The 26,789-nt window shown below is 40.5% G+C and overlaps 1 protein-coding gene across 2 annotated transcripts in view; it reads left to right on the top strand.

The window, feature by feature from the left end:
- PCOLCE2 (procollagen C-endopeptidase enhancer 2) overlaps positions 1–26,789 on the top strand; it is a 163,609-nt gene that overhangs the window by 788 nt on the left and 136,032 nt on the right. For both annotated transcript variants that reach the window (XM_084875949.1, XM_084875950.1), the window contains exon 2: positions 426–534. In XM_084875949.1, the coding sequence (XP_084732075.1) occupies positions 426–534 (109 nt within the window). The remainder of the gene's footprint in view (positions 1–425; positions 535–26,789) is intronic.

Genomic DNA, 26,789 nt, shown 5'->3' on the forward strand with positions numbered 1-26,789 from the left:
GAAAAGGGGATGAGAAACTTTTTTATATTAACCAGTTGCTTATCTATCTCTAAACCTTGCACATCACTTGGCCTAGTTTTCATTTTCTCTCTCTCTCACTCCCCCTTTTTAAATTTTCCACTTACTATTTTCCTATAACATTTTACCACTGCTTAGAAAACTTGGTTTCATATGGATAGATGGATGGACGGAAGGATGGATGGACGGATGGATGGATGGATAACAGAACTGTCGAGCTTGTGTTATGATGGAGACAGGTGGCAGCTGGACGGAATGTTTTTTTTGGGTATATTCTGAGAGCTAGCAAGCTCTCGAATCCCTTATATGATACAGGCATTTATTAATCCATATTAACTTTATCCATATTACTAGACTATACATTCTGAAGTTGACATATTTCAAATTGTTTCCCTTTTATTTCATAGACCTGTTTTCACATGTGGTGGTGTTCTTACTGGAGAGTCTGGATTTATTGGCAGCGAAGGTTTTCCTGGAGTGTACCCTCCAAATAGCAAATGCACTTGGAAAATCACAGTAAGCATATTTTAAAAGGGTATTTTCCTCAAAGTGGGTATTATTAACAGTGGAAGACCGCTATTTTTTTCCTCAGAGATCAAGATTTGGGTTAGCTGCAAATGCCTGATAGTGAAATGTTGGATTTATCTCAGCTATTTTGGAGATTTTTATTAATAAAACTAGTGGTGTCCTGCATTAGCAACTGGAAAGGATGCAAGATAAAGCTTGAAGGAATAAATGCTTAAAGCAGGTGTGTTTCTGAAAACCCAGCCTGACTCAATTGAGTTTCATGGCTTAAAAATTAAGGCTATTTTGTCAAATGTCTGTGGTAATGATTGTTAGAAGTTATTTTGTTGCCTGTGCCTTGCATAAATGTCTCCCAGTGGGGAATAGAAGATCAAAGGTGGTGCTCCTCTGACTACTTTATACCATTGCAGAAAAATGGGGGGTGGGATGGGGGCAGAAAATGGAAAAAAATCCCAGTTAATGTTCCTGGCTTGAAACCACTACTGAAGACAACTGAAGAATGATTTCACTTATATGTGGAATCTAAAGAACAATATAAATGAACAAACAAAACAGAAACAGACTCATGGATACAGAAAACAGGCTGATGATTGCCAGAAGGAAAGGATATTGGGGGACTGGGTGAAAATGTGAAGTTTTAAGAAGTGCAAATTGGTAGTTACAGAAGTTATGGAATACAAAGTACAGCATAGGGAATATAGTCAGTAATATTGTGCTATGTACAGTGCCAGGTGGATCTGGAAATATTAGGGGAACACTTTGTAAAGTATACGATTGTCTAACATCTATGTTGTACATCTGAAACGAATCATATATAATAAAGAGGTAATATGCAAATTGACCATCACTCCAATACACAAGATGACCACCCCCATGTGGACACAGATGGCCACCACAAGATGGCCAGCAGGTGAGGGCAGTTGGGGGGGACTAGACCTGCAGGGGAGGACAGTTAGGAGCAACCAGGTATGCAGGGGAGGGCAGTTGGAGGGACCAGGCCTGCAGGGGAGGGCAGTTGGGGGTGATCAGGCCAGCAGGGGAGGGAAGTTAGGGGTAAGCGGGCTGGCAGGGGAGCAGTTAGGCATTGATCAGGCTGTCAGGGGAGTAATTAGGGTGTGATCAGGCTGGCAGGCAGAAGCAGTTATGGGCAATCAGGCATAGAGAATATAGGAAAGCAAGTGGTTGGGAGCCAGGGATGTCAGGACTAAATGGGCTGTCGGACATCCCTTGAGGGGGTCCCAGATTAGAGAGGGTGCAGGCTGGGCTGAGGGACACAGCCCCCACAGCCCGTGCATGAATTTTGTGCACTAGGCCTCTCAGATAAAGTAATATTGAATATAAAATAAATAGATAAATTAGCAAAAAATGAGAATAATAACATGGGGAATTAAATACCAAAGGCTAATAAAATGTCCATACTGGTTAGTAATGACATCGATTATCCTGAATCAAGATAAGATATCAGATTTAGAGCCATCCAGCTTTTATAAAGTGTCTGGATTTAGAATTGGCTATATTGAGTCATCTTTCCAGTCAGTATAGAAGTGACTGTTTTCTTCTTCATTCTTTGGTTGTTGGGAAGTTGTTTGGTAATTGAACACATTGGTTTACTGAGACCTTCATTCATTCAGATCGTACCACTCACAGATTACAATTTTTAAAAGTAGCTACCTTTTATTGAGCACTTACTGTGTGCTAGACATTGTGCAATGTAATTAACAAGAATAATTTCACTGAATGCTGCTAATCACTCTTAAGAAAGTAAAATTATTTTCCTTACTTTTATAGACAGGGAAACTGAGGCCTAGAACATGTTATAAAATGACTTGATCAAATATTTGGTAAGTCCACCTTATGTAAAGTGAAACCTGTTTTTCATTGAGGTATTCCCACCAGGAAGGTCATTTGATAGCCATGGCTCTTAGATGCATTGGTGTCCTCCTATCAAACGCCAACTCTCTGATGAGCTGGCACATATTTCATTATGTTATTGTGTAGTACATGGGGCCAGAAGAGCTTAAGTCATAGAAAATAGCTTTGAAATATTGATATTAGCATAAATGTGAAATAAAGCTCTGAAACAAACATAAAAATAACCTATTTTTTAAATAATAATTGTGTTTCAATTGGAATTAAATGGCTATAAGGTAAAATTGGTTCAATAAATTTAATGACTGAGAGGCATCATGTACCTAAAATGGAAGAATTCATGGCTGGCCATTCATTTGGGGTATTAGGGGACATAATTGATGTGACTTTGATTGAGGCTTGGGGGATGTGGTGAAAATTTTCTTTGGTAAAGAAGTGGTGTGCTTCAGGAGAGGGCTGCCACTCATTCTTTTATGAGGCAAAGGAAGTGTAATGGATACTCCATTTGGATGTTGTGTAAGGATGTGGGCTTAACAATCTGATGTCCCTAGACTCAAATTCTCATTCTATCACTTACAGTTTGTGTGAACAGGATTTATCTTCTCTAAATCTCAAGACTGTTGTGAAAATAAAATGAGATAGTACATGTACTAGTAAAGCCCTTCATCTCAGTATCTGGGATATAATACATGCTCAATAAATGTTAGTCATCGCTATTTGAGGTGTTTATTTTTTCCAAAAAGTTTTTATTGATCAAGGTATTACATGTGTCCATATCTCCCCATTGCCCTTCTACCCCACTCCCATACATGCCTTCACTCCCCCACCCCGTGTCTTGTGTTCATTGATTATATTTATATGCATGTATACAAGTCCTGTGGTTGATCTCTTACCTCCCCTGCCTTCCCACTGCAATTTGACAGTCTGTTCTATGCTTCTCTGCTTCTTTATCTGTCTTTTTGTCCATCAGGTTATAATGTTCTTTATTATCCATTAATGAGTGAGATCATGTGGTATTTTTCTTTCACTGACTGGCTTATTTCACTTAGCATAATGCTTTCCAGTTCCATCCATGCTGCTGCAAATGGTAAGAATTTCTTCTTTTTTAAAGCAGCATAGTATTCCATTGTAAATGTACCACAAATTTCTAACCCACTCATCTGCTGATGGGCACTTAGGCTGTTTCCAAATCTTAGCTATGGTGAATTGTGCAGCTATGAACATAGGGGTGCATATTATCCTTTTTGATTCCTATTTCTAGTTTCTTGGGATATATTCTTAGAAGTAGGATCACTAGGTCAAATGGGAGTTCCATTTTTAGTTTTTTGAGGAAACCCCATACTGTTCTCCACAGTGGTTGCACCAGTCTGCATTCCCACCAGCAGTGCAAGAGGGTTCCTTTTTCTCCTCATCCTCGCCAGCACCTGCAGTTTGCTGATTTGTTGATTATAGCCATTCTGACAGGTGTGAGATGGTACCTCATTGTTGTTTTGCATCTCTCAATGAGTAGTGACTTTGAGCATGTTTTCAGATGACTTTTGGTATTCCTTATGTACTCTTTTGAAAAGTATCTATTTAGGTCTGTTGCCCATTTTTTGATTGGGTTGTTTATCTTCCTTTTATTAAGTTGTATGAATACCCTATAAATGTTGGAGATTAAACCCTTATTGGAGATAACATTGGCAAATATGTTTTCCCATGCAGTGGGCTTTCTTGTTGTTTTGTTGATGGTTTTTTTTTTGTTTGTTTTTTTTGCTGTGCAGGAGCTTTTTATTTTGATGTAGTTTCATTTGTTTATTTCCTCTTTAGTTTCTATTGCGCTAGTAGCAGTATCAGTGAAGAAATTGTTTTGGCATATGTCTGAGACTTTGATGCTTATGTATTCCTCTAGTATTTTTATGGTTTCTCATCTTACATTTAAGTCCTTTATCCATTTTGAGTTTCGTTTTGTGTATGGTGTAAGTTGGTGGTCTAGTTTCATTATTTTGCATGTATCTGTCCAATTGTCCCAACACCATTTATTGAAAAGACTGTCTTGACTGCATTGTATTCTCTTGCCTCCTTTATTAAATATTAATTGAGCATAGTGGTTTGGGTCGATTTCTGGGCTCTCTATTCTGTATCTGTTCTTATACCAGTACCATGCTGTTTTGAGAACAGTGGCTATGGAATACAGCTTAATATCTGGTTCTCAGGATTGCTGCAGCTATTGGAGGTCTTTTTAAAATTTATTTATTCCAGATGAATTTTTGAAGATTTTGTTCTAGTTCAGTGAAATATGCCATTGGTATTTTAATGGAGAGTGCATTGAATATATAGATTGCTTTGGGTAGTATGGACATTTTAATGATGTTGATTCTACGAGTCCATGAGCCTGGTATGTTCTTCCATCTATTTATGTCTTCCTTAACTAAGGAGGTCTTTTGCCTCAGTTAAGTTTATTGCTAGGTACTTAATTTCTTTGGTACGATAGTAAATGGGATTGTTTTCTTAGCCTCTCTTTCTGTAAGTTCACTGTTGGTGTATAGAAGTGCCATAGATTTCTTGGCATTAATTTTGTATCCTGCTATATTGCCAAATTCATTTATTAAGGCTAATAATTTTTTGATGGAGTCTTTAGGGTTTTCTATGTACAGTATCATGTCATCTGCGAATAATGACAATTGCACTTCTTTTTCAGTTTGATGCCTTTTATTTCTTCTTTTTCTCTGATTGCTGTGGCTAGCCCTTCCAGTACTATGTTGAACAGGAGTGGTGAAAGTGGGTATCCCTGTCTTATTCCTGTTAGTGGAAATGGTTTTAGTTTTTGCCTGTTGAGTATGATTTTGGCTGTAGGTTTGTCATATAAGGCTTTTATTATGTTGAGATATGACCTTCTATTCCCACTTTGCTGAGCATTTTTATCAAGAAAGGGTGTTGGATTTGGCAAATGCATTTTCTCCATTAATTGATATGATTATGTGATTTTTGTCTCTCACTTTGTTTATGTGATGTATTACACTTATTTATTTGTGGATTATGGGAACACTTTTAACTTCCCGCGTTGTTAAGGGTTCTGGTTCAGGGTTTGTGTTCTGGAGACGGGCTACACACAAATGAAAAAGAGACTAGAAGAAATTTAATTTAGCGATATGGGGGCCAGGCAGGAGCCAACCACTAGTGGGAGAACTGCCACTAGGCTCTGGTCTTGCTGTCCCTTTTATTGAGACTATGGGATACACCCATTACCCTTGAGCAGGTTTGGGATACACCTATAGCCCTTAGGCTGGTAATAAGCGGATTATCATATCAGTAAAGATTTACATGATTATTTGATGGGGAAGTTGCCTCATTTACCTTTGTCTCAATTAGATAGGGAGTGGTTGACTCTGACCTTTCAGAGCTTCAAGATTGACCAGCCTTTTACATGTTTCTATTAGTGAAACAACGATATTGTACCAGCAGAGGATATTGTACCAGCCTTGCATTCTTGGAATAAATTCCACTTGTTCATGGTGTATGATCTTTCTAATGTAATGCTGGAATGTTGTTGAGAACTTAAAAATTTAAAAAAAAATAAATTTATCTTTAAAAATAAATCTTTATTGTTCATATTATTACAAATGTTCCTCCTTTCTTCCCCCTCCATTGCTCCCCTCCACCAGGTTCCCTCCCCACCCTCTGCCCTTTCCCCACGCCCCACTGTCCTTATCCATAGGTGCAGTTTTTGTTAAGTCTCTTCCCACACCCCCCACTTCCCTTCCCCCTCCCCCCCCCCCCCCCCCCGGAGAATCGTCAGTCCACTCCCCTTCCATAGATCTGATTCTATTATATTCAACAGTTAATATTGTTCATCAGATTTTTTAATTCCCTTGGTTTTTAGATTCACTTGATAGTTAAATATTTGTTGTTCATAATTTTTATCTTTATCTTCTTCCTCTTCCTAAAGAACCCCATATAATTCATATAATTTAGAATTCATATAATTCTGGCTTGGCAGTGATGAACTCCTTTAGCTTTTTTTTTTTTTTTTTTTTTTTTTTTTTTTTGGTGAAGCTCTTTATCTGGCCTTCGATTCTGAGTGATAGCTTTGCTGGGTAGAGTAATTTTGGCTGTAGGTTCTTGCTATTCATCACCTTGAATATTTCTTGCCATTTCCGTCTGGCCTGCAGGGTTTCTGTTGAGAAATCAGCTGACAATCGTAAGTAACTACCTGTTTTTCTCTTGTTGCTTTTAATATTCTCTCTTTGTCTTTTGCTCTTGGAATTTTAATTATGATGTGTCTTGGTGTGGTCCTCTTTGGATTCCTCCTGTTTGGGGTTCTGTGTGCTTCCAGGACTTGTAAGTCTATTTCTTTCACCAGGTAGGGGAAGTTTTCTGTCACTATTTCTTCCAATAGGCTTTTGGTATCTTGCTCTCTCTCATCTTCTGGGACCCCCATAATTCTGATGTTGTTTTGCTTGAAGTTGTCCCAGATGTTTCTTACACTATCTTCAACTCTCTGGATTCGCTTCTCTTCTTGCTTCTGTGGAGGAGTGTCCTCTGGCTCTTTGTGTTCCAAATATTTGACTTGATTCTTGTGATCTTCCATTCTGTTTTTGGACTCTGTATATTTTTTATTTCAGACAATGTATTCTTTATTTCTAGTTGATCCCATTTCATATCCTCAAAGGTCCCATTTATTTTATTGGCCTTTTCTAGGAAATTCTTAAAAAAACTTTATAACCGCGGTTTTGAACTCTATATTCAGTCTTTTGCTCTCTGTCTCTTTTGTTTGAGATCTATTTCCTTGTTTAAGTTTTGCTGCTTTTTTGTAGTGGCATTTTTGCTGCTTCCCTGAGTTGGTAGGATGGCTTTGTGTGTTTGGTGTCCTATATGGTTCGGTGGGTCAGTCTCCCCAGTTACCTGAGGTAGACACTCTGGTGCTCCCCTTTGTGGACTGTGTGTACAGCCTGTTGTAGTTAAGTCTTGATTGTTGTTGGTATCCCTGGGAGGAATTGACCTTCAGGCCAATTGGATGTGGGTATCAGCTGTGTCTACTCTGGGATACCTTCTGTATTGGAGACAGTCTTATAGGATCAGACTTGGAAACTTGCAAAAACCTCTGTGCTCAGCTTGGATGGGGTGGATTCTCAGGGTTGAGCTGACAGTCTTAGCTTCCCATCAGCCCTGCCCTTGTGTGCTCGCCTGAGTTTCCGCCTGACCTCTGCCTTCTGTGGCTCCCCTGAGTTTCTGCCTGACCATTCAGATTCTCTGTGCAAGAGCATGGGTACCCCAGGGGCTCACCAAGAATTTGGTTGGGTCTCTGTAGTCTGCAGCTTCTGACTCCTTCCGCTCTGGAGAGGCCGAGGCAACCTCTGTGGTCAGACCTCTCTGCACGCACTTACTCGCGTGCAAATGTAGACTCTGCCCTCTGCGGCTCCTGGCTCCCCTAGTCTCCTAGTCTCTGAGTCTCTAGGTGCCTTTCTCTACAGTCTGGACTGCACTCGTATGAGCCTGGGTCCACAGGGTTATGGCCGGGGTTCAGTGCAGTCAGAAAGGGTTCAGTGCAATCGGGGACTTCCTTTCCCCTCCCGCCAGCCAGGCATTTGGCTGCACTTCCTCTCTGCGCGCGCATCACCCTATCTCAGTGCTTTACGGCTCCCAATTCGATCCGTGAGCCTCTCCTTTCTGGTTGTAGATTTCCCTCTCCACCAGCTTTCCTGTGTTTTCGGATGATGTCCGTTATGATTTTAGTTGTCTTGAAATTGTTGTGGAGGCGGCAGCTTAGGTGCTTACCTAGGCTGCCATCTTGGTTCTCTGTTTGTTGAGAATTTTAGCATCTATGTTCATCAGGGATATAGGCCTGTAATTCTCTTTCTTGGTGGTGTCTTTATCTGGTTTTGGGATTAGGGTACTGCTGGTTCATAGAAAGAGTTTGGAAGTGTGCCTTCCTCTTGAATTTTTTAATATAACCTGAGAAGGATTGGTCTTAGTTCTTTGAATGTTCTGTAAAATTCTGCTGTGAAGCCATCTGGTCCATCTCGGCTTTTATTTCCTAGAAGCTTTTCAATTACTCTTTTAATTTCATCAGTAATTATAGGCCTGTTCAGGTTTTTTGAATCTTCCTGGTTGAGTTTTGGAAACTTGTGTTTTTCTAGGAATGTGTCCATTTTGTCAAAGTTGTTCACTTTGTTGGAGTAGAGTTCATAGTATTATTTTTACAATCCTTTGTATATCTGTGGGGTAGGTTGTTACATCACCTTTCATTTCTGATTTTGTTTATTTGGGCCCTCTCTTTTTTTTTTTTTTTTTTTTAAAGTCTGGTTAGAAGTTCATGAGTCTAGTTTATCATTTCAAAGAACCAGCTCTTGGTTTCATTGATCTTATGTATTGATTTTTGGTTTGTCATTTACTTTTGCTCTGATTTTTATTATCTCCTGCATTCTGGTTACTGTGGGCTTTTCTTATTGCTCTCTTTCTAGTTCTTTAAGTTGCAATGTTGGATAATTTATTACCATTTTTTCTTGTTTTTTTTGAGGTAGGTAGGCCTGTAGAGTTATGAACTTCCCTTTAAGGACTGTGCTTTCATTGTGTCCCATAGATTTCCGATTGTTGTGTTTTCATTGTCATTTGTTTCCAGGATGCTTTTAATTTATTCTTTGATCTCTTTGGTAACCCAATCATTGTTTAATAGCATGCTATTTAGCCTCCAATTGTGTTTTTTTTTCTTTCTCCATTGTCTTTATTGTAGTTGATTTCTAATTTTTTGCTAGTATGGTCTGAGAAGATGCTTGTTATGATTTCTGTCTTCTTTAATTTGAAGAGACTTTGCCTGTCTTCTAATATGTGGTCTATATTTGTAAATGTTCTGAGTGCACTGGAGAAGAATGTATATTCTATAGCTTTGGGGTGAAATGTTCTAAAGATGTCAATTAAATCCATCTGATCTAGTGAGTCATTTAGGATTTCTGTTTCTTTACTGATTTTTGTTTAGATGATTTATCCTGTGGTGTCAGTGGGGTATTAAAGTTTCCTACTATGACTGTATTGCTATCAATCTCTACCTTGAAACCTTCTAGTTGTTTTATGTATTGGGTGCATACATGTTTTCAAGAGTTATATCTTCTTGTTGAATCGCCCCATTTAGTATTATGCAGTGGCCTTCCTTATCTCTTGTTATGGCCTTTACTTTGAGGCCTATTTTATCTGATATAAGTATTGTAGCTTTTTTCTCATTTCCATTTGCCTGAAAAATGTTTTTCCATCTCTTCACTCTCAATCTGTGTGCATCCTTTGTTCTGAGGTGGGGCTCTTGCAGACAACTAATATATGGGTCATGTTTTCTTATCCATTCAGCTACCCTATGTCTTTTTACTGGTGCATTTAATCCATTTACATTTAATGTTACTATTGAACATTAGTAACATTAAACTAATGTTGTTACTAATGTTTGTTGTCATATTTTTCCTTAGTGTTTGTGTTTCTTTTTGCCTTTCTCTTTCTTCTTTTTATAGCAGTCCCTTTAGCATTTCTTGCATTGCTGGCTTGGTAGTGATAAACTCTCTTATCCTTTTTTTTTTTTTTTGTCTGTGAAGCTCCTGATTCCACCTTAAATTTTGAATGATAGCCTTTCTGAGCATAGTATTCTTGAGTTCAGGCCCTTGTTTTTAATCACTTTGTATATTTAATTCCATACCCTTCTGGCCTAGAGTGCTTCTGTTGAGAAATCCACTGATAGTCTAATAGGAGATCCCTTGTAGGTAACTTTCTGTCTCTTTCTGGCAGCCTTTAAGAGTCTTACTTTGTTGTTGGTGTTTGCCATTGTAATTATGAGATGTTTTGGTGTGGGTCTTTTTGGGTTCATCTTGTTTGGGACTCTATGTGTTCTTGGGCTTGCATAGTTTTTTCTCTTGCCAACATTAAGGAAGTTTTCTGTCATTATTTCTTCAAACAGGTTTTCTATTACTTACTTCTCTTGCTCTCCTTCTGGTACCCTATTATGTGAATGTTTCATTTTGTGTTGTCCTGAAGCTCCCTTAGGCTCTCCTCTTGCTTTTTAAGTCTTCTTTCCAGTTGCTGCTGTATTTGTGTGTTTTTTTTTTCCTACTTTGTCTTCTAATTCGCTGCTGCAGTCCTCAGTCTCTTGTAGTCTACTGTTTAAGTCTTCCATTGTGGTCTTTATTGCTACTATGTCATTCTTTATCTCCTGTTGTTTCCTTTTCATGTTGGTGACATTCTCCTTCAGCTCCTTATAATTCTCATTGAGTTGTGTGTATTTGTTATTGAGTTGTGTGTATTTGTCACCTAGCTGTTTGAGCATTCTTATAACCATTGCTCTGAATTCTTTATCTGATATGTTCTAGCCTCAATTTCATTTAATTCCCTTTCTGGTGATTCCTCTTTTTCTTCCCTTTGGGGATTATTTTTTTTTTTTTTGTCTCCATTTTTTTTGCTGTAACATTTTAATTGTAGATCCTACTGTTCTACTACCCAAGTTCTTTTGGTTATGGTGCTACTGGTGTGATCTCTCAGGTTTCCTGGGCTTGGTAATCTAGTGTTGCTCCCTACTTGAACTATTTGTGTTCTCTTGATGTAGGTCTGTGAGCTGGAAAGGCGCAAATGCGGTGTCTAGAAGTCAGCAGCCATGGAGGGTTGTGTCCCAATTTTTACTATCTTGTACCCTTGATTGAAATTATGTGTGCCCAGCAGGGACTCACAGTGGCACCCAGGAACCATCTGTTGGAGTGATGGGGCTCAGGGGACCTACACTCTGGAAAGGTGTGACTGTAGTGTCCAGAGTTCTATAGTTGTGGAGTTGGCAGACTCAGCTTTTGCTGCTGCACCTGTGGTAGATAGGCACGTGCTCCCAGTTGCAACTGAGAGGGGCACCCACGGTGTGTTTGCCAGTGAAGCACACTGAAGTACTCTGAAGGGCCGTGGCACTGAAGCCACATAATTGAGGCAGCTGTGGACAGTTATCCAGGAGAAGTGAATTCAGAATTTCTATTACTGGGGCAAGTAGGGGAAGGAGGGAGTGTGTCCTGTTTGTTCAAGGTCACACCAAGCAAGAGCTTGCAGCATCTCCCACAAGTGCCCCATGGATAGATAGGCTCAGGGTGCCTGCCCTTTGGAAATGTGTGATTGTGGCAGTGCATTTGCTGGCACAGAGCTCTGACGCACTCTGAGGGGCCCTGGCACTGAGGTTGAGTAGCTGGGGGTGACTGTGGGCAGTTATTCAGGAAGAGGGAATTCAGAATTTCTACTGTGGGGCAGTGCACCTTGTCTGTGCAGAATCACACCCAGCAGGGGCTCAGCCTCTCCCCAGAGTGCCCTGTGAATAGATGGGCTCAGGGTCCTGCTTGTTGGAAATGCGCGAGTATGGCAGTCCCTTTGCCAGTGCAGAATTTGACACATTCTGAAGGGCCCTGGTGTTGAAGCTGCACATCTGGGTTGTCTGTGGGCAGTTATTTAGGAAGAGGGAATTCAGAATTTCTTCTGCCGGGGGGGGGGGGGGGAATGCATCCCTGTTTGTCCAAGATCCCACCCAGTGAGAGCTCAAAGAGGCTCCCACCAGATCCCTGTGGATGGATGGGCTCAGAGTGCCTGTCCATTGGAAATGCATGACTGTGGAGGTGCCTTTGCCTGTGCAGTGCTCTGACACACTCTGAGGGGCTCTGGCAATGAGGTTGCACAGCTGGGGTGTCTGTGGGCAATTATTCTGGGAGGGGGAATTAAGAATTTCTACTGCAGGGCAGCACACCTTTGTCTGTACAAAATCATACCCAGCAGAGGTTACCAGTAGCTCCCAGGTGCTGCTTACAGAGAGGTGTACCCTAGACACCTGTGTGCTGGAAACACAGGAATGTGGTGTCCAGAGTTCTGCCGCTGGGGGAGTTGTGCACCTTTGGAGGTGGAGGTCCCAGGGTCCACGGGTCTGCAGTTGGGACAGCAGGATTTGGGCTGGAGTGGCTGCTGGTTGTGAGCAGTTACAAGGCCTATCTGGGTGGTGGTGCTGATGAGTTCCTAGGAAAGGCCGTTCTCCCCTTCAAGATGGTGTGGAGTGCCCACAGCCATGGTAGTCTCTCCCTATCCAAGAGAGCCTGGTCTGCCAGCCCCTACTGCTCCTGCTGGAATTTAACTGTCCCTCACTCACAAACTCACCTCACACATCCACACACTTTCCTTTCATCCCCTCATTCACTCCCTCTCCCTTACTTCCTTCCTGCCAGCCACCATGATATATCTCAGTATTTGAGTTTTTATTATCCTCATTATTGCTAGTATTAAGTTGTTTTATCTTCTGTGTTGCTTTGAGCTGATGCCAAGCCCAGCTTGGCATCAGCTCAAAGCAATGCAGACTTTTAAGAAGCAATCTACATTGTTATCTGTATCTAGGAAGATCTTATATCTGTGATTGCGTTCTCCTGTAATCTTACTGGATCAGTTCTGTGAATTAGAGCTGAGTAGACTTCCAGTAACAGAGACCTAAAATAAGTTTTGGTTCTCTCTCACATAAAGGAATCTGGAGGTAGGCAATTAGAAGTGGTGGGGCAGTTTCTCAATCATTAGGCACACAGTATCTTTCTCTCTTCCTGTTCCACATGCCACTGCATTGTTTAGCTTCCAGCCTTTATGTTCATGTTCCAGCCAAATAAAAGGAAGAGGAGAAGGGAATATATCTTCCCTCTAAGGGCATTGTGCATAATTACACGCACCTTGCTGTGCACATTTAATTGGCTGCTTCTTAGTTACATGGTCACAAGAGAGCTGAGAAACTCAAGTCTTTTGTCACTATGGAAAGAAAAGAAAACAGCATGTGACAGGCATTTTCTGTGAATTTATTTATTTGTGTTGTGAAATTGAGAAACAAAATGCCAGCCTTTTTTGGGGAAAGTAGAAACTCTAGAAAGGATAGTTAATGCAGAAGAAAAGATTATGCAGTTTGCTTTTCTGGTTAAAAGCTTTATAGTTTTAATTCTTAGCCAGCTGAGTTCTCTTTCAGGAGGTTGCCTCTTTTATGTTTGTATAAGAACTTCCAGAGGAGCCCAGCACTCTTTTCTCTGTTTTAATTAGAGCCTTAGCAGAATGTTCACAAAAGCCACAGGAGCTCTCAAGGTTTCTTTTCTTTATTTTTTTATTAAATTATTATCTGTGTACATATTTTACATTGCCTCCCCTCCCATACATACCCACCATACCCAGAGTTTTGTGTCCATTGGTTGTACTTATATGCATGTATACAAGTCCTTCGGTTGATCTCTTATCTCCCCCAGATCTCCCTCCCCTCCCCACTGTAATTTTACAGTCTGCTTGTTGCTTTACTGTTTCTATGTCTTATCTTTTGGTTCATCAGTTTATAATGTTCTTATTATCCATAAATGAGTGAGGTCATGTGGTGTTTCTCTTTCATTGACTGGCGTATTTCACTCAGCATGATGTTCTCCAATTCCATAAAGGTTGCTGCAAATGATGAGAATTCCTTCTTTTTTATGGCAGCATAGTATTCCATTGTGTAGATGTACCATGGTTTTTTTATCCAATCATCTGCTGATGGGCACCTAGGCTGTTCCCAAATCCTCACTATTGTAGATTGTGTTGCTATGAACATAGGGGTGCATATATCCTTTCTGATTGGTGTTTCTAGTTTCTTGGGATATATTCCTAGGAGTGGAATTACTGGGTCAAATGGAAGTTCATTTTCAGTTTTTTGAGGAAGCTCCATACTGTTCTCCACAGTGGTTGCATCAGTCTGTATTCCCACGAGCAGTGCACGAGGGTTCCTTTTTCTCCGAAACATCGCCAACACCTGTTGTTTGTTGATTTGTTGATGTTGGCCATTCTGACAGATGGCACTGCATTGTTGTTTTGATTTGCATCTCTCAGATAATTTGTGACTTTGAGCATGTTTGCATATGCCTCTTGGCCTTCCTTCTTTCTTCTTTTGAAAATATTCTATTTAGGTCCATTGCCCATTTTTTAATTGGATCATTCATTTTCCTTTTATTTAGTTGTATAAGCTGTCTGTAGATGTTGGAGATTAAACCTTTATCAGTGATAACATTTGCAAATATGTTCTCCCATACAGGGGGCTTTCTTGTTGTTTTGTTGATGGTTCCTTTTGCTGTAAAAAAAGCTTTTCATTTTGATGTAGTCCCATTTGTTTATTTTCTCTTTAGCTTCCATTGCCCTAGGGGCCATATCAGTGAAGAAGTTCTTTTGGCATATGTCTGAGATTTTGCTTCCTGTGGATGCCTCTAGTATTTTTATGGTTTCCCATCTTATGTTTAAGTCCTGTATCCATTTTGAGTTTATTTTTGTGTATGGTCTAAGTTGGCGATCTAGTTTTATTCTTTTGCATGTATCTGTCCAATTCTCCCAACACCATTTATTGAATAGACTGTCTTGACTCCATTGTATATTTGTGCCTCCTTTGTCAAATATTAATTGAGCATAGTGATTTGGGTTGATATCTGCATTCTCGATTCTATTCCATTGATCTATATGTCTGTTCTTGTGCCAGTACCATGCTTTTTTGAGAACAGTGGCTTTGTAATAAGCTTGAAATCTGGTATTGAGATTCCTCCTTCTTTATTCCTCTTTCTCAGTATTGCTGTGGCTTTTCGGGGTCTTTTATTGTTCCAAATGAACTTTTGAAGAGTTCCTTCTAGGCAGTGAAATATGCCGTTGGTATTTTAATGGAGAGTGCATTGAACCTATAGATTGCTTTGGGAAGTATTGACATTTTGATGATGTTGATTCTACCAATCCATGAACATGGTATGTTCTTCCATCTGTTTACATCTTCCTCTATCTCTTTTTTTCAGTGTCGTGTAGTTTTCCGCATATAGGTCCTTTACTTCCTTAGTTCAGTTTATTCCTAGGTATCTTAATTTGTTTGGTGCAATGATAAATGGAATTGCTTTCTTAGTCTCTGTTTCTGTAAGTTCACTTTCGGTGTATAGAAATGCCATAGATTTCTTGGCATTAATTTTGTATCCTGCTACATTGCCAAATTCATTTATAAAGTCAATTAGTTTTTTAATGGAGTCTTTTGGTTTTTTTATGTACGATATCATGTCATTTGCAAATAAGGATAACTTTACTTCTTCTTTTCCAATTTGGATGCCTTTTATTACCTCTTCTTGTGTAATTGCAATGGCTAGTACTTCCAGTACTATGTCAAACAGGAGTGGCGAGAGTGGGCATCCCTGTCTTGTTCCTGTTCTTAGAGGGAATGGTTTTAGTTTTTGCCCATTGAGTATGATGTTGGCTGTGGGTTTATCATATATAGCTTTTATTATGTTGAGGTATGATCCTTGTACTCCCACCTTGTTGAGAGTTTTTATCAGGAAAGGGTGTTGGATTTTATCAAATGCTTTTTCTGCATCAATTGATATGACTATATGATTTTTATCTTTCAATTTGTTTATGTGATGTATCACGTTTATTGATTTGCGGATATTGTACCATCCTTGCATTCCTGGAATAAATCCTACTTGGTCATGGTGTATAATCTTTGTGATGTTCTGCTGCAGCCGATTTGCTAGAATTTTGTTGAGGATTTTGGCATCTATGTTCATGAGGTATATTGGCCTGTAATTCTCTTTCATGGTGTTGTCTTTATCTGGTTTTGGTATTAGGGTGATGCTAGCTTCCTAGAAGGAGTTTGGAAGTGTTCCTTCCTCTTGAATTTTTGGGAATAGTCTGAGGAGGATAGGTTTTAGTTCTTCCTTGAATGCTTGGTAAAACTCTCCTGTGAAGCCATCTGGCCCTGGGCTTTTGTTTGCTGGAAGTTTTTGATGACTGTTTCAATTTCTTCCATAGTTACTGGTCTATTGAGATTTTTAGATTCTTCCTGATTGAGTTTTGGAAGATTGTATTTTTCTAGGAATATGTCCATTTCCTCCAGGTTGTTCACTTTGTTGGAATAGAGTTGTTCATAGTATTTTGTAACAATCCTTTGTATTTCGTCGGGGTCTGTTGTTATTTCACCTCTTTTGTTTCTGATTTTGTTTATTTGAGTCTTCTCTCTTTGTTTCTTGGTTAGCCTGGCTAAAGGTTCATCAATCTTGTTTATCCTTTCAAAGAATCAGCTCTTGGTTTTGTTGATCTTATGTATTGTTTCTTTGGTCTCTATGTCGTTTATCTCTGCTCTGATTTTTATTATTTCCTTCCTTCTGCTTACACTGGGCTTTTCTTGTTGCTCTTTTTTTTTTTTTATAACTCTTTGAGTTGTAGAGTTAGAAAATTTGTTACCATTTTTTGTTGTTGTTTTTTGCAATAGACTTGTAGAGATATAAACTTCCCTCTCAAAACTGCTTTTGCTGTGTCCCATAGATTGTTGTGTTTTCATTGTCATTTTTTTCCAGGATGTTTTTAATTTCTTCCTTGATTTCTCTGGTAACCCAGTCTTTGTTTAATAGCATGCCATTTAGTCTCCATGTGCTTGATTTCTTTGGATTATTTTTATTGTAGTTAATTTCCAGTTTTATGCCACTATAATCTGAGAAGATGCTTGATATGATTTCTATCTTCTTGAATTTTAAGAGATTTTGCCTATGTACCAACATGTGGTCTATCTTTGAAAATGACCCATGTGTACTTGAGAAGAACGTATATTCTGTGGCTTTGGGGTGGAATGTTCTGAAGATGTTGATTAATTCCATCTGGTCTAGTGAGTCATTTAGGATTGATATTTCTTTGCTGATTTTTTGTTTAGGTGATTTGTCCAAAGGTGACAGTGGTGTATTAAAATCTCCTACTATGCCGAAACCGGTTTGGCTCAGTGGATAGAGCGTCAGCCTGTGGACTGAAAGGTCCCGGGTTCGATTCCGGTCAAGAGCATGTACCTTGGTTGCAGGCATATCCCCAGTGGGTGGTGTGCAAGAGGCAGTTCATCGTTGATTCTCTCTCATCGATGTTTCTAACTCTCCATTTCTCTCTCTTCTTCTCTGTAAAAAATCAATAAAATATATTTTTTAAAAATCTTCTATTATGATTGTATTGCTATTAATCTATCCCTTAATGTCCTCCAGCAGTTTTTTTTTTTTTTTTCATGTATTTGGGTGCTCCCGTATTGGGTGCATATATATTTACCAGTGTTATTTCTTCTTGTTGGATTGCTCCTTTTAGTATTATGAAGTGGCCTTCATTATCTCTTGTTATGTCCTTCACTCTGATATCTAATTTGTCAGATATAAGTATTGCTAACCCAGCTTTTTTTTTTTCATTTTTATTTGCCTGGAAAACCTTTTTCCATCCCTTCACCCTCAGTCTGTGTGCATCTTTTTTTCTGAAGTGGGTTTCTTGTAGACAACAGATATATTGGTCTTGTTTTATTATCCAATCTGTTACCCTATGTCTTTTGATTGGAGCATTTAATCCATTTACATTTAGAGTTATTATTGATAGGTACTTATTTGACGCCATTTTTATTCTATACCCCTGTGTTCCTTCTTTGCTTTCTATTTCTTTAATTTTACAATAAACCCTTCAGCATTTCTTGGGTTTATTGTAAACAGACTAAATCCCCTTAGTCTGTTTTTGTCTGTGAAGCTCCTGATTTCACCTTCAATTTTGATTGATAGCCTTGCTGGGTACAGTATTCTTGGATTCAGTCCCTTCCATTGCATGACTTTGTATATGTCATCCCATTCCCGTCTGGCCTGATAAGTTTCTGTGGAGAAATTAATTGCTAGTCTGACGGGGGTTCCTTTATATGTAACTTTCTGTCTCTCTCTGGCTGCTTTTACGATTCTTATTTTGTCATTGGTGTTTGCCAGTTTAATTATAAATGCCTTGGGGTCGGTCTTCTGGGTTTCATTTTGCTTGCGACTCTGTGAGCATCTTGGATTTGTGTGGGTTTTTTCTTTATCTCAGGAAAGTTTTCTGTCATTATTTCTTGAAATACGTTTTCCATGTCTTCCTCAGTTTCCTTTCCTTCTGGATCCCCTATTATTCTAATATTGTTTTGTTTTGTATTGTCCCAAATTTCCCTTAGACTCTCCTCCTGCTTTTAATTTTTTTTTTTTCTAGAAACTGCTCTAATTGGGTATTATTTTCCATCTTGTCTTCTAGCTCACTGATGTGGTCCTGTGCTTCTTTTAGACTACTCTTGATGCTTTCTATTGAGTTCTTTACAGTAGAGATGTCATTTCTCATTTCTTTTTGGTTCTTCTTCATTTCCTCTTGGGTCTTACTCATACTGTCAAATTTGTCTTCCATTCTTTTTAGCCATCTTATGATCATTACTCTGAGTTCTTGCTCTGGTAGGTTGCTTGCCTCTAACTCGTTTTCTTCCTTTTTTGGTTATGCCTGCTTTTCTTTCATATGTGGCCTGTTTCTTTGTCTCCCCATGATTTCTCTTTTTAGGTTGTCTGGTTGTTTAGTTCTCTCTCTCCTGCTTTGATTTAAAGGCACAAAATACAACACAACCAGGTACAACACACAAGGCACTGAGTAGAAATGTGTTTGCGATATTAATAACCTCCAAAAAAGGTGACTAGAACCCAGCTAACAAAAGCATACAATCAAAGAAAAAGAATAGGCAAATCAATCTTACACAAAAAGCATAAAACTTCAATATAGTTAACATTCAACATAAAAGTACAAAGGGATAGAGAGAAAGACTTTTTTTGTTTGTTTGTTTTGTTTTTAGGACAGTGATGAGGAAGGTGTGAATGGGCTTGAAGCAAGGGTTAGAATTTATATATACACAAGTAGGGTGAAATTTTAGGAGGGGGTAAACAGAAAGAATGGGGGAAATCTAGAGCAGGAAAGTGTTACGACAAACAGGGCACCAAAGGAAAAGGTTAGGAAGAGAGTGATGGCATAAAGGTAGGATTGAGATAGAATAAAGGGTTTGAGAAGGAAAGATAAATATAGGCTGTAGAACAGTAATCCCGAGGGGGAAAAAAAAAAAAATAAACAAAAGAAAATAAGATTAAAAAGGTAAAATAGTAGTAGTAATAATGTTGATTATGTATACAATGTAATAATTAAAAAGGTAAAATCAAGTGAGGAGAAAGAAAAAAAAATAGTTTCTTCTGTAATCGTTGCAAATAATGAAAAAAAGTAAAAAACAAAAAATTAAAAATTAAAAAAAATTCAAATAAAATTTGCAGTAATGAAGGTCATTCACTTCCTCTATTGCTCTGTTTGGCATGCCTGTTTCCCAGTCCGGACAGTATTGCAGTTCCCTGTGTTTCACTGCTCCTCAGTGTTGTAATATGGTCCTAATTTTTAAGCAGGTCTCGCTTTGATTTTATTATACTAGGGTCAATTTGTGATTTAGCCTCTGTGTGGCAGTGTTTCTAGGTTGACTGTCCAGGCTCTAGCCTCTCTAGCTTCCCCCCCACCCCCACCCACTCTCTGCGGCACTGGTCTATGGATGGGGTAAGGGGCAAGTCTGAGCCAACTGTAATCTCCTGTAATTCTCTGATATCCCTCCGAGTCAGATCCAAATGTGTTGCTCTTTAGATATCTCCCCTATTAGGTGCCCCGTCCACTTTCACGGGTGACACCCGCCAACAGCCAGGGGCTTCTACTTGTAATCACCGTCCCTGTTTTCTAGTTTCTGCGCACCTGGTACTCACCCTCTCCCCGCGAAGTCTGACCTTTTTGCCGTGCGGTGGGGCACTCCTGTGAGTCCAAGTGTTCGCACTGCCTGGGATCAGTGTTCTGGGGGTCACAGCTGCTAGGTGGTCACTGCGGCTATGGATATTCAGGCCTCTGACATGATCCAATTTCCCTTCAAGATGGCGAGGTTTGCTCATCCAAGCCCGAAGGTAGCTCCAGGAAGGGACCTAGCCCCGCTGTGGGTGCTTCCCTGTCAGGGGCGCCCTGGTCATCAGCCCCCCAGTTTCTTCTGGTGTTCAGCTGTCTCTTGGCTTGCTAATAAACACTCATAGCATGACCCTCAGCTGCTCTTTCTGCTTCTGGACAAGGCTCAGAATCCACCTATCTATTCTTCCACCATTTTCCTTTCCTCGCTCTCAAGGCTTCAATGTGACAATATCTTTATTTATTTGTATTTCACAGAGAATAGCACTAATTTGTTTGTAAGAATCTTCAGCATCCTCTGGTTTGTCAGAGTAGCAGAAGAGATCTCTCAGCTCCTGTAGAGCTTAGGGCAGATGAAAGGAGAACTGTGGTAGTGCTAAAACTGGTAGCTTTGAGATCTTTCATTCATTCAACTAATGTGTGGTGTGTGGTGGGTTCTGTTGGGGTTATGGCAGTGAACAAGGCCTCCTGGAGCTAGTTTGCCATCATGCAGCTAGTTTGAGGAGACAGGCAATTGATATTAAAAAAATAAAACAAAAGCACAACACAATTAAAGAAGAAAATCAAGTATTGATAAACACAGTACAAAAATAGAATTGCTATTACTTTACAGCTATTAAGATGGCTACTATGAAAAAAAAACACCACAGAAAATAATAAATGTTGGCAAAGATATGGAGAAATTAGAACCCGTGTGCAATTGTAAAATGGTACAACTGTGGAAACAGTATGGCAATTTCTCTAGAAATTAAACATAGAACTGCCATATTATTTAGTAATTTCTCTTCTGGGTATAGTCCCACAGGAAGGGATAGCAGGGCCTGGAACATTTTATGTCCATGTTTATAACATCATTACTCACAATAGGTACAAGGTGGAAGCAATCCAAGTATTTGTCCACAGATGAATGAATAAACAAAATATGGTACAGACATACAAAGAACATTATTCAGCCTTAAAAGTAAGGAAATTCTGACAAATGCTATAACATTAATGAAGACATTATGCTAAGTTAAATAAGCTAGTCACAAAACAATAAATATTGCAGGATTCCATTTATATGGAGCACCTAGAGTAGTCAGTCATAGAGACAGAAAGTAGAAGGATGGTTGCCAGGGTTTGAGGGAGGGAAAAAAAGGAGTTAGTATTTGATGGGGACAGAGTTTCAGTTTAGGAAGATAAAACAGTTCTGGAAAAGGATGTTGGTGATGGTTGTACAGTTCACTTAAAAATGGTTAAAATGGTAAGTTTTATATAATGTAAATTTTATTACAATAAAATATCTTAAAAATAAAATAAAATAGCCCAGTTAATTGTGCATTGACCCATAATCCAGGAAGACATGATTTGTTGAGGGCACATGCCTGGCTCAATCCCCAGTTAGGGGGCCTTCAGGAGGCAGCCGACCAATGGTTTTCTCTCATCATTAATGTTTCTATCTTTCTCTTCCTTCCCCTCTCTCTGAACAAAATAGAAACATTTCCTATATAATCTGTATATATAAAGAGCCAGGGTGGTAACATCCACAATGACCGAATCCTTGACAGTTCACCAGGCTGTGTGTGCAGCAGGCAAGTGGGCTGAACTGCTGACCTCTTGGAGAGAGAAAAAGAGGGAGGGTTGGTCATCAGTGGTAGCAGCTGCTGGCAAGGTCAGGAGAGAGAAGCAGGGTCTGATCACCCTGCTTCTCTCTCCTGACTTCTCCCTCGCCAGCAGCCATGCCTCTCTGTCTGTTTCCTAGAGTCAGTAGTTCAGTCACTTGCCAGCAGCCTGGGGTGGCTGACTATCAGCCCTGCCTCTATGATCAGGCCTGGAGATAAGCCTGGAGATGCTGACTGGCATGGAAACCGACCAATCAGAACCAAATCTGGGTGAATTGCAAGGAGCCAATGGCTGCTTAGGAGGCAGGGCTTTTGATTCTGACTGGCATAGAAACTGACCAATCAGAACCAAATCTGGGTGAACTGCAAGGAGCCAATGGCTGCCTAGGAGGCAGAGCTTTTGATGCTGACTGGCATTGAAACTGACCAATAGAACCAAATCTGGGTGAACTATGAAGGCAGAACCTAAGGTGGGGGCTGAGGAGGGGGTTTTGGGGCAACAACAGTTTGGTTAAGGTGTAAGAAAGAGGTTCAATTTTTTAATGACCAGTTTGGCAGTACATTGCATATGGCTGGCTATCAGTCCAGATATAGGAATTATGTATTTTTGTCTGCTGAAAAAGCCCCTTCCCCCACTTAAGCAATCCTTTCCTATATCATCTACCTATATTAATAAAAGAATAATATGCTAATTAGACCGAATTGACTGGCCATCTTTCAGACGTCCGACTTTCTTCTGGACAAATTCATGGTGGTGGGGGCTGAGGGAGAGGCAGTTAGGGGCAATCAGGCCAGCAGAGAGGAAAGTTGGGTGTGAGATCAGGCCTGCAGGAGATGGCAGTTGGGGATAAAAATCAGGCCGGCAGAGGAGGGCATTTGGGGGCGAGATCAGGTGAGCAGAGGAAGGCAGTTAGGGGCAACCAGGCAGGCAGGCAGAGGCAGTTAGGGGTGATCAGGCAGTTAGGCAGAGAAGTTAGGAGTGATCAGGCAGGCAAGGTTGCAAGGTAGGGGCGATTAGGCCAGCTGAGGGGCAAGATAGGGGCAGGGGGCAAGGTCGGGGGGATCAGGCCAGCAGGCAGAGAGGTTAATGATGATCTAACAGGCAGGCAGAGAGGTTAGGGGTGATCAGGTAGGCAGGCAGATGAGTGGTTAGGAGCCAGTTGTCCCAGATTGTGAGATGAAACAGTTCTGGAAAAGGATGTTGGTGATGGTTACACAGTACACTTATGGTTGATGGTTGATCAGACCCTGCTTCTCTCTCCCTTGCCAGCAGCTAAACCTCTCTCTCTCTCCCAGAGGTCAGCAGTTCAGCCATTTGTCAGCAGCCTGAGGCAGCTGCTGATCAGCCCTGCCTCTATGATCAGGCCTGGAGATAGGCCCGGAGATGCAGACTGGCATAGAAACCCACCAGTCAGAACCAAATCTGGGTGAATTGCGAGGAGCCAGTGGCTGCCTAGGAGACAGAGCTTTCTTGCTCCTAATAACTTGCCTGCCACCCTTCTTGATTGCCCACAACTGCTTCCCTGTCCTCCTGATTGACCCCCCCCCCCAACTGCCCTTCCTTTCTGGCTTGATTGCCCCCAACTGCCCTCCCCTGCCAGCCTGATTGCTCCCAACTGTCCTCCCCTGCCGGCCCAATGGCCAAACTTTCCTCTCCTGCTAGCCTGATTATCCCCACTGCCTTCCCCTGCTAGCCTGATCACCCCAAACTGCCCTCCCCTCCTGGCCTGATCGCCGCTAACTGCCCTACCTTGCAGGCCTGGTTGCCCCCAACTGCCCTCCCCTGCGGGCCTGGTTGCCCCCAACTACCCTTCTCTGCATGCCTGGTCACCCGCCACTGCCCATGGGGCCCTAGGTTGGAGAGGGTGCAGGCTGGGTTGAGTGACACCCTTCTCCACCCCCTGTGCATGAATATAATACACTGGGCCTCTACTGATTTCATACGACTGTCCATGGTGCTTCCAAACATCCCCAGCTTTTCTTTGAGCCCTTCCCCTCAACCAGGCTCTTCCCACTATAGTACCAACTGAGTGTGCACCTAACTTTTAAAATAGGTGTATTTAAAAGCAGAGGAAGGATTGTCAGTTAAAAATTGCAGATGTTTTCTGTCTTTAGAGTTAAAATTTAATTAATATGTGTCCTTAATTCATCTTTGGAGGCCCAAATCACCAGAATAGTCCCCTGTAGTTATACCAATTAAGTAGTGAATGTATTCATTTATTCACAATAGAGACACCCCATGATACAGCAGATTAGAGTTTATAGTTTCTGGAGCCATACTGTCTGGATTACCAGCTCTACTCATACAATGGTGAATCTCCAAAGATGACACCCCAATAACTCCACCACCTGCTATTCATGCCCCCCCCCTTTTTTTTTTTTTAAATCAAACATTGAATCTGGGATGGTCCTATGAAACACAGGATGAGGCAGAAGTGACTACATTATTTCTGGGGTTGGCACATAAGAAATTTTAAAGCTTTTACCTTTATCTTTTAAAACATGCACTCTGGGGGAAGCTACCTGCCATGTAAGGACTATCATGCTCTGAAGAAGCCTAAGCTAGCCACATAGAGCGACTTTGTGGAGAGAGATAGAGATATCCAGGCAGCCTCCAGCTGTTCCCCTCTTCCCAGATGAGGGGCCATTCTGTTAGAGGAGAAATCATCTTGGAGGACCAGTCCAGTTAAGCCTTCAGACTACTTAAACCCAAATGATAAACAATGGTAATAACATGAGAGAATTCAAGCAAGAACCAGTCAGCTGAGACCACTGAACCCACAGAACCATAAGAAATAAGAGTACATTATTGTTTAAAGCCATTACATTTGGGGGTGGTTTGTTATGCAGCAATAGATATCAGAACAATTACTAGCTATATGATCTTGAATTTGTTAGTTAATCTCTCTGTGGTCCAGTTTCCTCAATTATAAAATGTGGATAATAATACTCCTTACTTCATAGAATCATTTTGGACATTAAATTAATTATTGCATGTGCAGTATTAAGAACATTGCCTGGGATATGATAAATACTCAAAAAAAATAGTAAGTATTATTAATTCATGAAATATATTTATTATGTGTCAGGTCCTGTTTTATATTCTAGGAATGTAACAGTGAAGGTCCTTGCAGTACTGGAGTTTATGTTCTAGAGGTGAAGAGAAACAATAAAATAGATCACAAAGGAATAAGTACCCTGAAGACAGTAAAACAAAGTTATATAATAGAGATTGACACATTTGAGATGGAACATGGATGATACAAATATCTCCCCACTAATAGCTGTCAGAGCAGTTGTCCTGCATGCAGATGACTTCATACATGGGTTAAGCAATGTCGCTGAGGCTTCTTGTCCATTATTTGTAGAGTATGAGATACCTTCTGGATGTTTATGAATGGAAAGGTCTTATTCATGGATTAAGGTTAGTTCCTGTGGAGAAGTTAGTGGATTTGGTTTTCATCCTTGCCTTTATATGTTTTATTTGTTTGGGTTTTGACTTTTGAAATGTGCTTTTGGGATGTGGAAACAGGAGAAGCTGAAAGGTCTGCTTTTTGTGACTAGTTTTGCCTTGGGTCCAAGGGTGATGCAGAGATGGGAGGCTGTTTTCATCATCCTCACAACTCTTTGCAACATTGGGAGGACAGAACCTTAGGAGAATCAGGAAGTTGCACCCTTGAGCAAGTAGAGGCTTTCTCTTCTTGGGCCCATTCAAGGAACTTGGAGGGCATCCCCCCATCAGTAGAAACATTTCATTTATTGATTCATTTGTTGATGGACACTGGGTTGCTTCTACCTTTTGGCTGTTTTGAATAATACTGTTATGAATGTGGGTGCACAAGTGTCTGTTTGAATCTCTGCTTTCAATTCCTTTTTAGTTTGTAGCTAGGAGTGGAATTGCTGGATCACATGGTAACTCTATGTTTAGCTTTTTGAGGAGCCACCAACCTGTTTTCTAGGAGCAAGAGAGAAAAGGCATGGTGAACCCTATCCTTGAGGAGCCAGACTGCTTCATAGGCCTGCTTAGATATTTCTCGGAGATGCTCCACAACAACTAGGATTTTAGGGGGGTTTTGGCAAAGGCATCAAGCCAAAAAGACCTTGATTTATTGTTCTTTAGTGATTACAACTAAGCATGTGTTGTCTGGTGTTACATAAGCCAGGTAGCTTCTCCAAGAGATTTACAATATACTTTATATCATTATAGTTATGAGTTAGAGTTCTGTGTTCTTTTTTAATAATATGGTTATATTGATATCAGAGAGAGGAAGGGATAGAAACATCAATGAAGAGAGAGGAATTATTGATTGGCTATCTCCTGCATGTCCCCATTTTGGGGGGGGGGGGTCGAGCCCAAAATCTAGGCACTGGAATCAAACTATAGTTTCTTGGTTCATGGGTCGATGCTCAACCCCTGAGCCACACTTACCAGGGCGTGGGTTAGTTTTATTGAATCTGTTTTATTATTCCCCATACATCCAATAGATATAGTTATTTATCTCTATAAATCCTAGTTATGCTGATACAGAGTGGGGCAAAAGTAGGTTTATAGTTGTTCGTGTGAAAATAATATAACCCTAATATATAAAAACCCAGGGTCCGTAAATACCGAAGGCTCAACAGAATACCAAGGATGCATGTACAGCAGGCTCCGGTGGGCAGGGACTGGTGAGCTGGCTAAAATGCTGACCTCTCGGGAAGAGAGGCGGGCTCATCAGTGGCTACCATGGCTGCTGGTGAGGGGGAAAGGGAGAGGGAGAGGGGAAGGGAGAAGGAGAGGGAAGGAGGGAGAGAAGGAAGGAGGGAGGAAGGGAGGGAGGGAGGGAGAGAGGGAGGGAGGGAGGGAGAGATGGAGATAGAGATAGAGATAAAGATAGAGAGAGAGAGAGAGAGAGAGAGAAGAATAATTAGAAGAATTAGAATTAGAATTAGAATTAGAAGAAGAAGAAGAAAGGGGGGAGAGAGAGAGAGAGAGAGAGAGAGAGAGAGAGAGAGAGAGAGAGAGGGGGGGAGAAAGGGAAAGAAGAGCAGGGT

The sequence above is a fragment of the Pipistrellus hanaki genome (assembly GCF_964339955.1).
Source record: "Pipistrellus hanaki genome assembly, chromosome: 2".
NCBI classification, from domain to species: domain Eukaryota; kingdom Metazoa; phylum Chordata; class Mammalia; order Chiroptera; family Vespertilionidae; genus Pipistrellus; species Pipistrellus hanaki.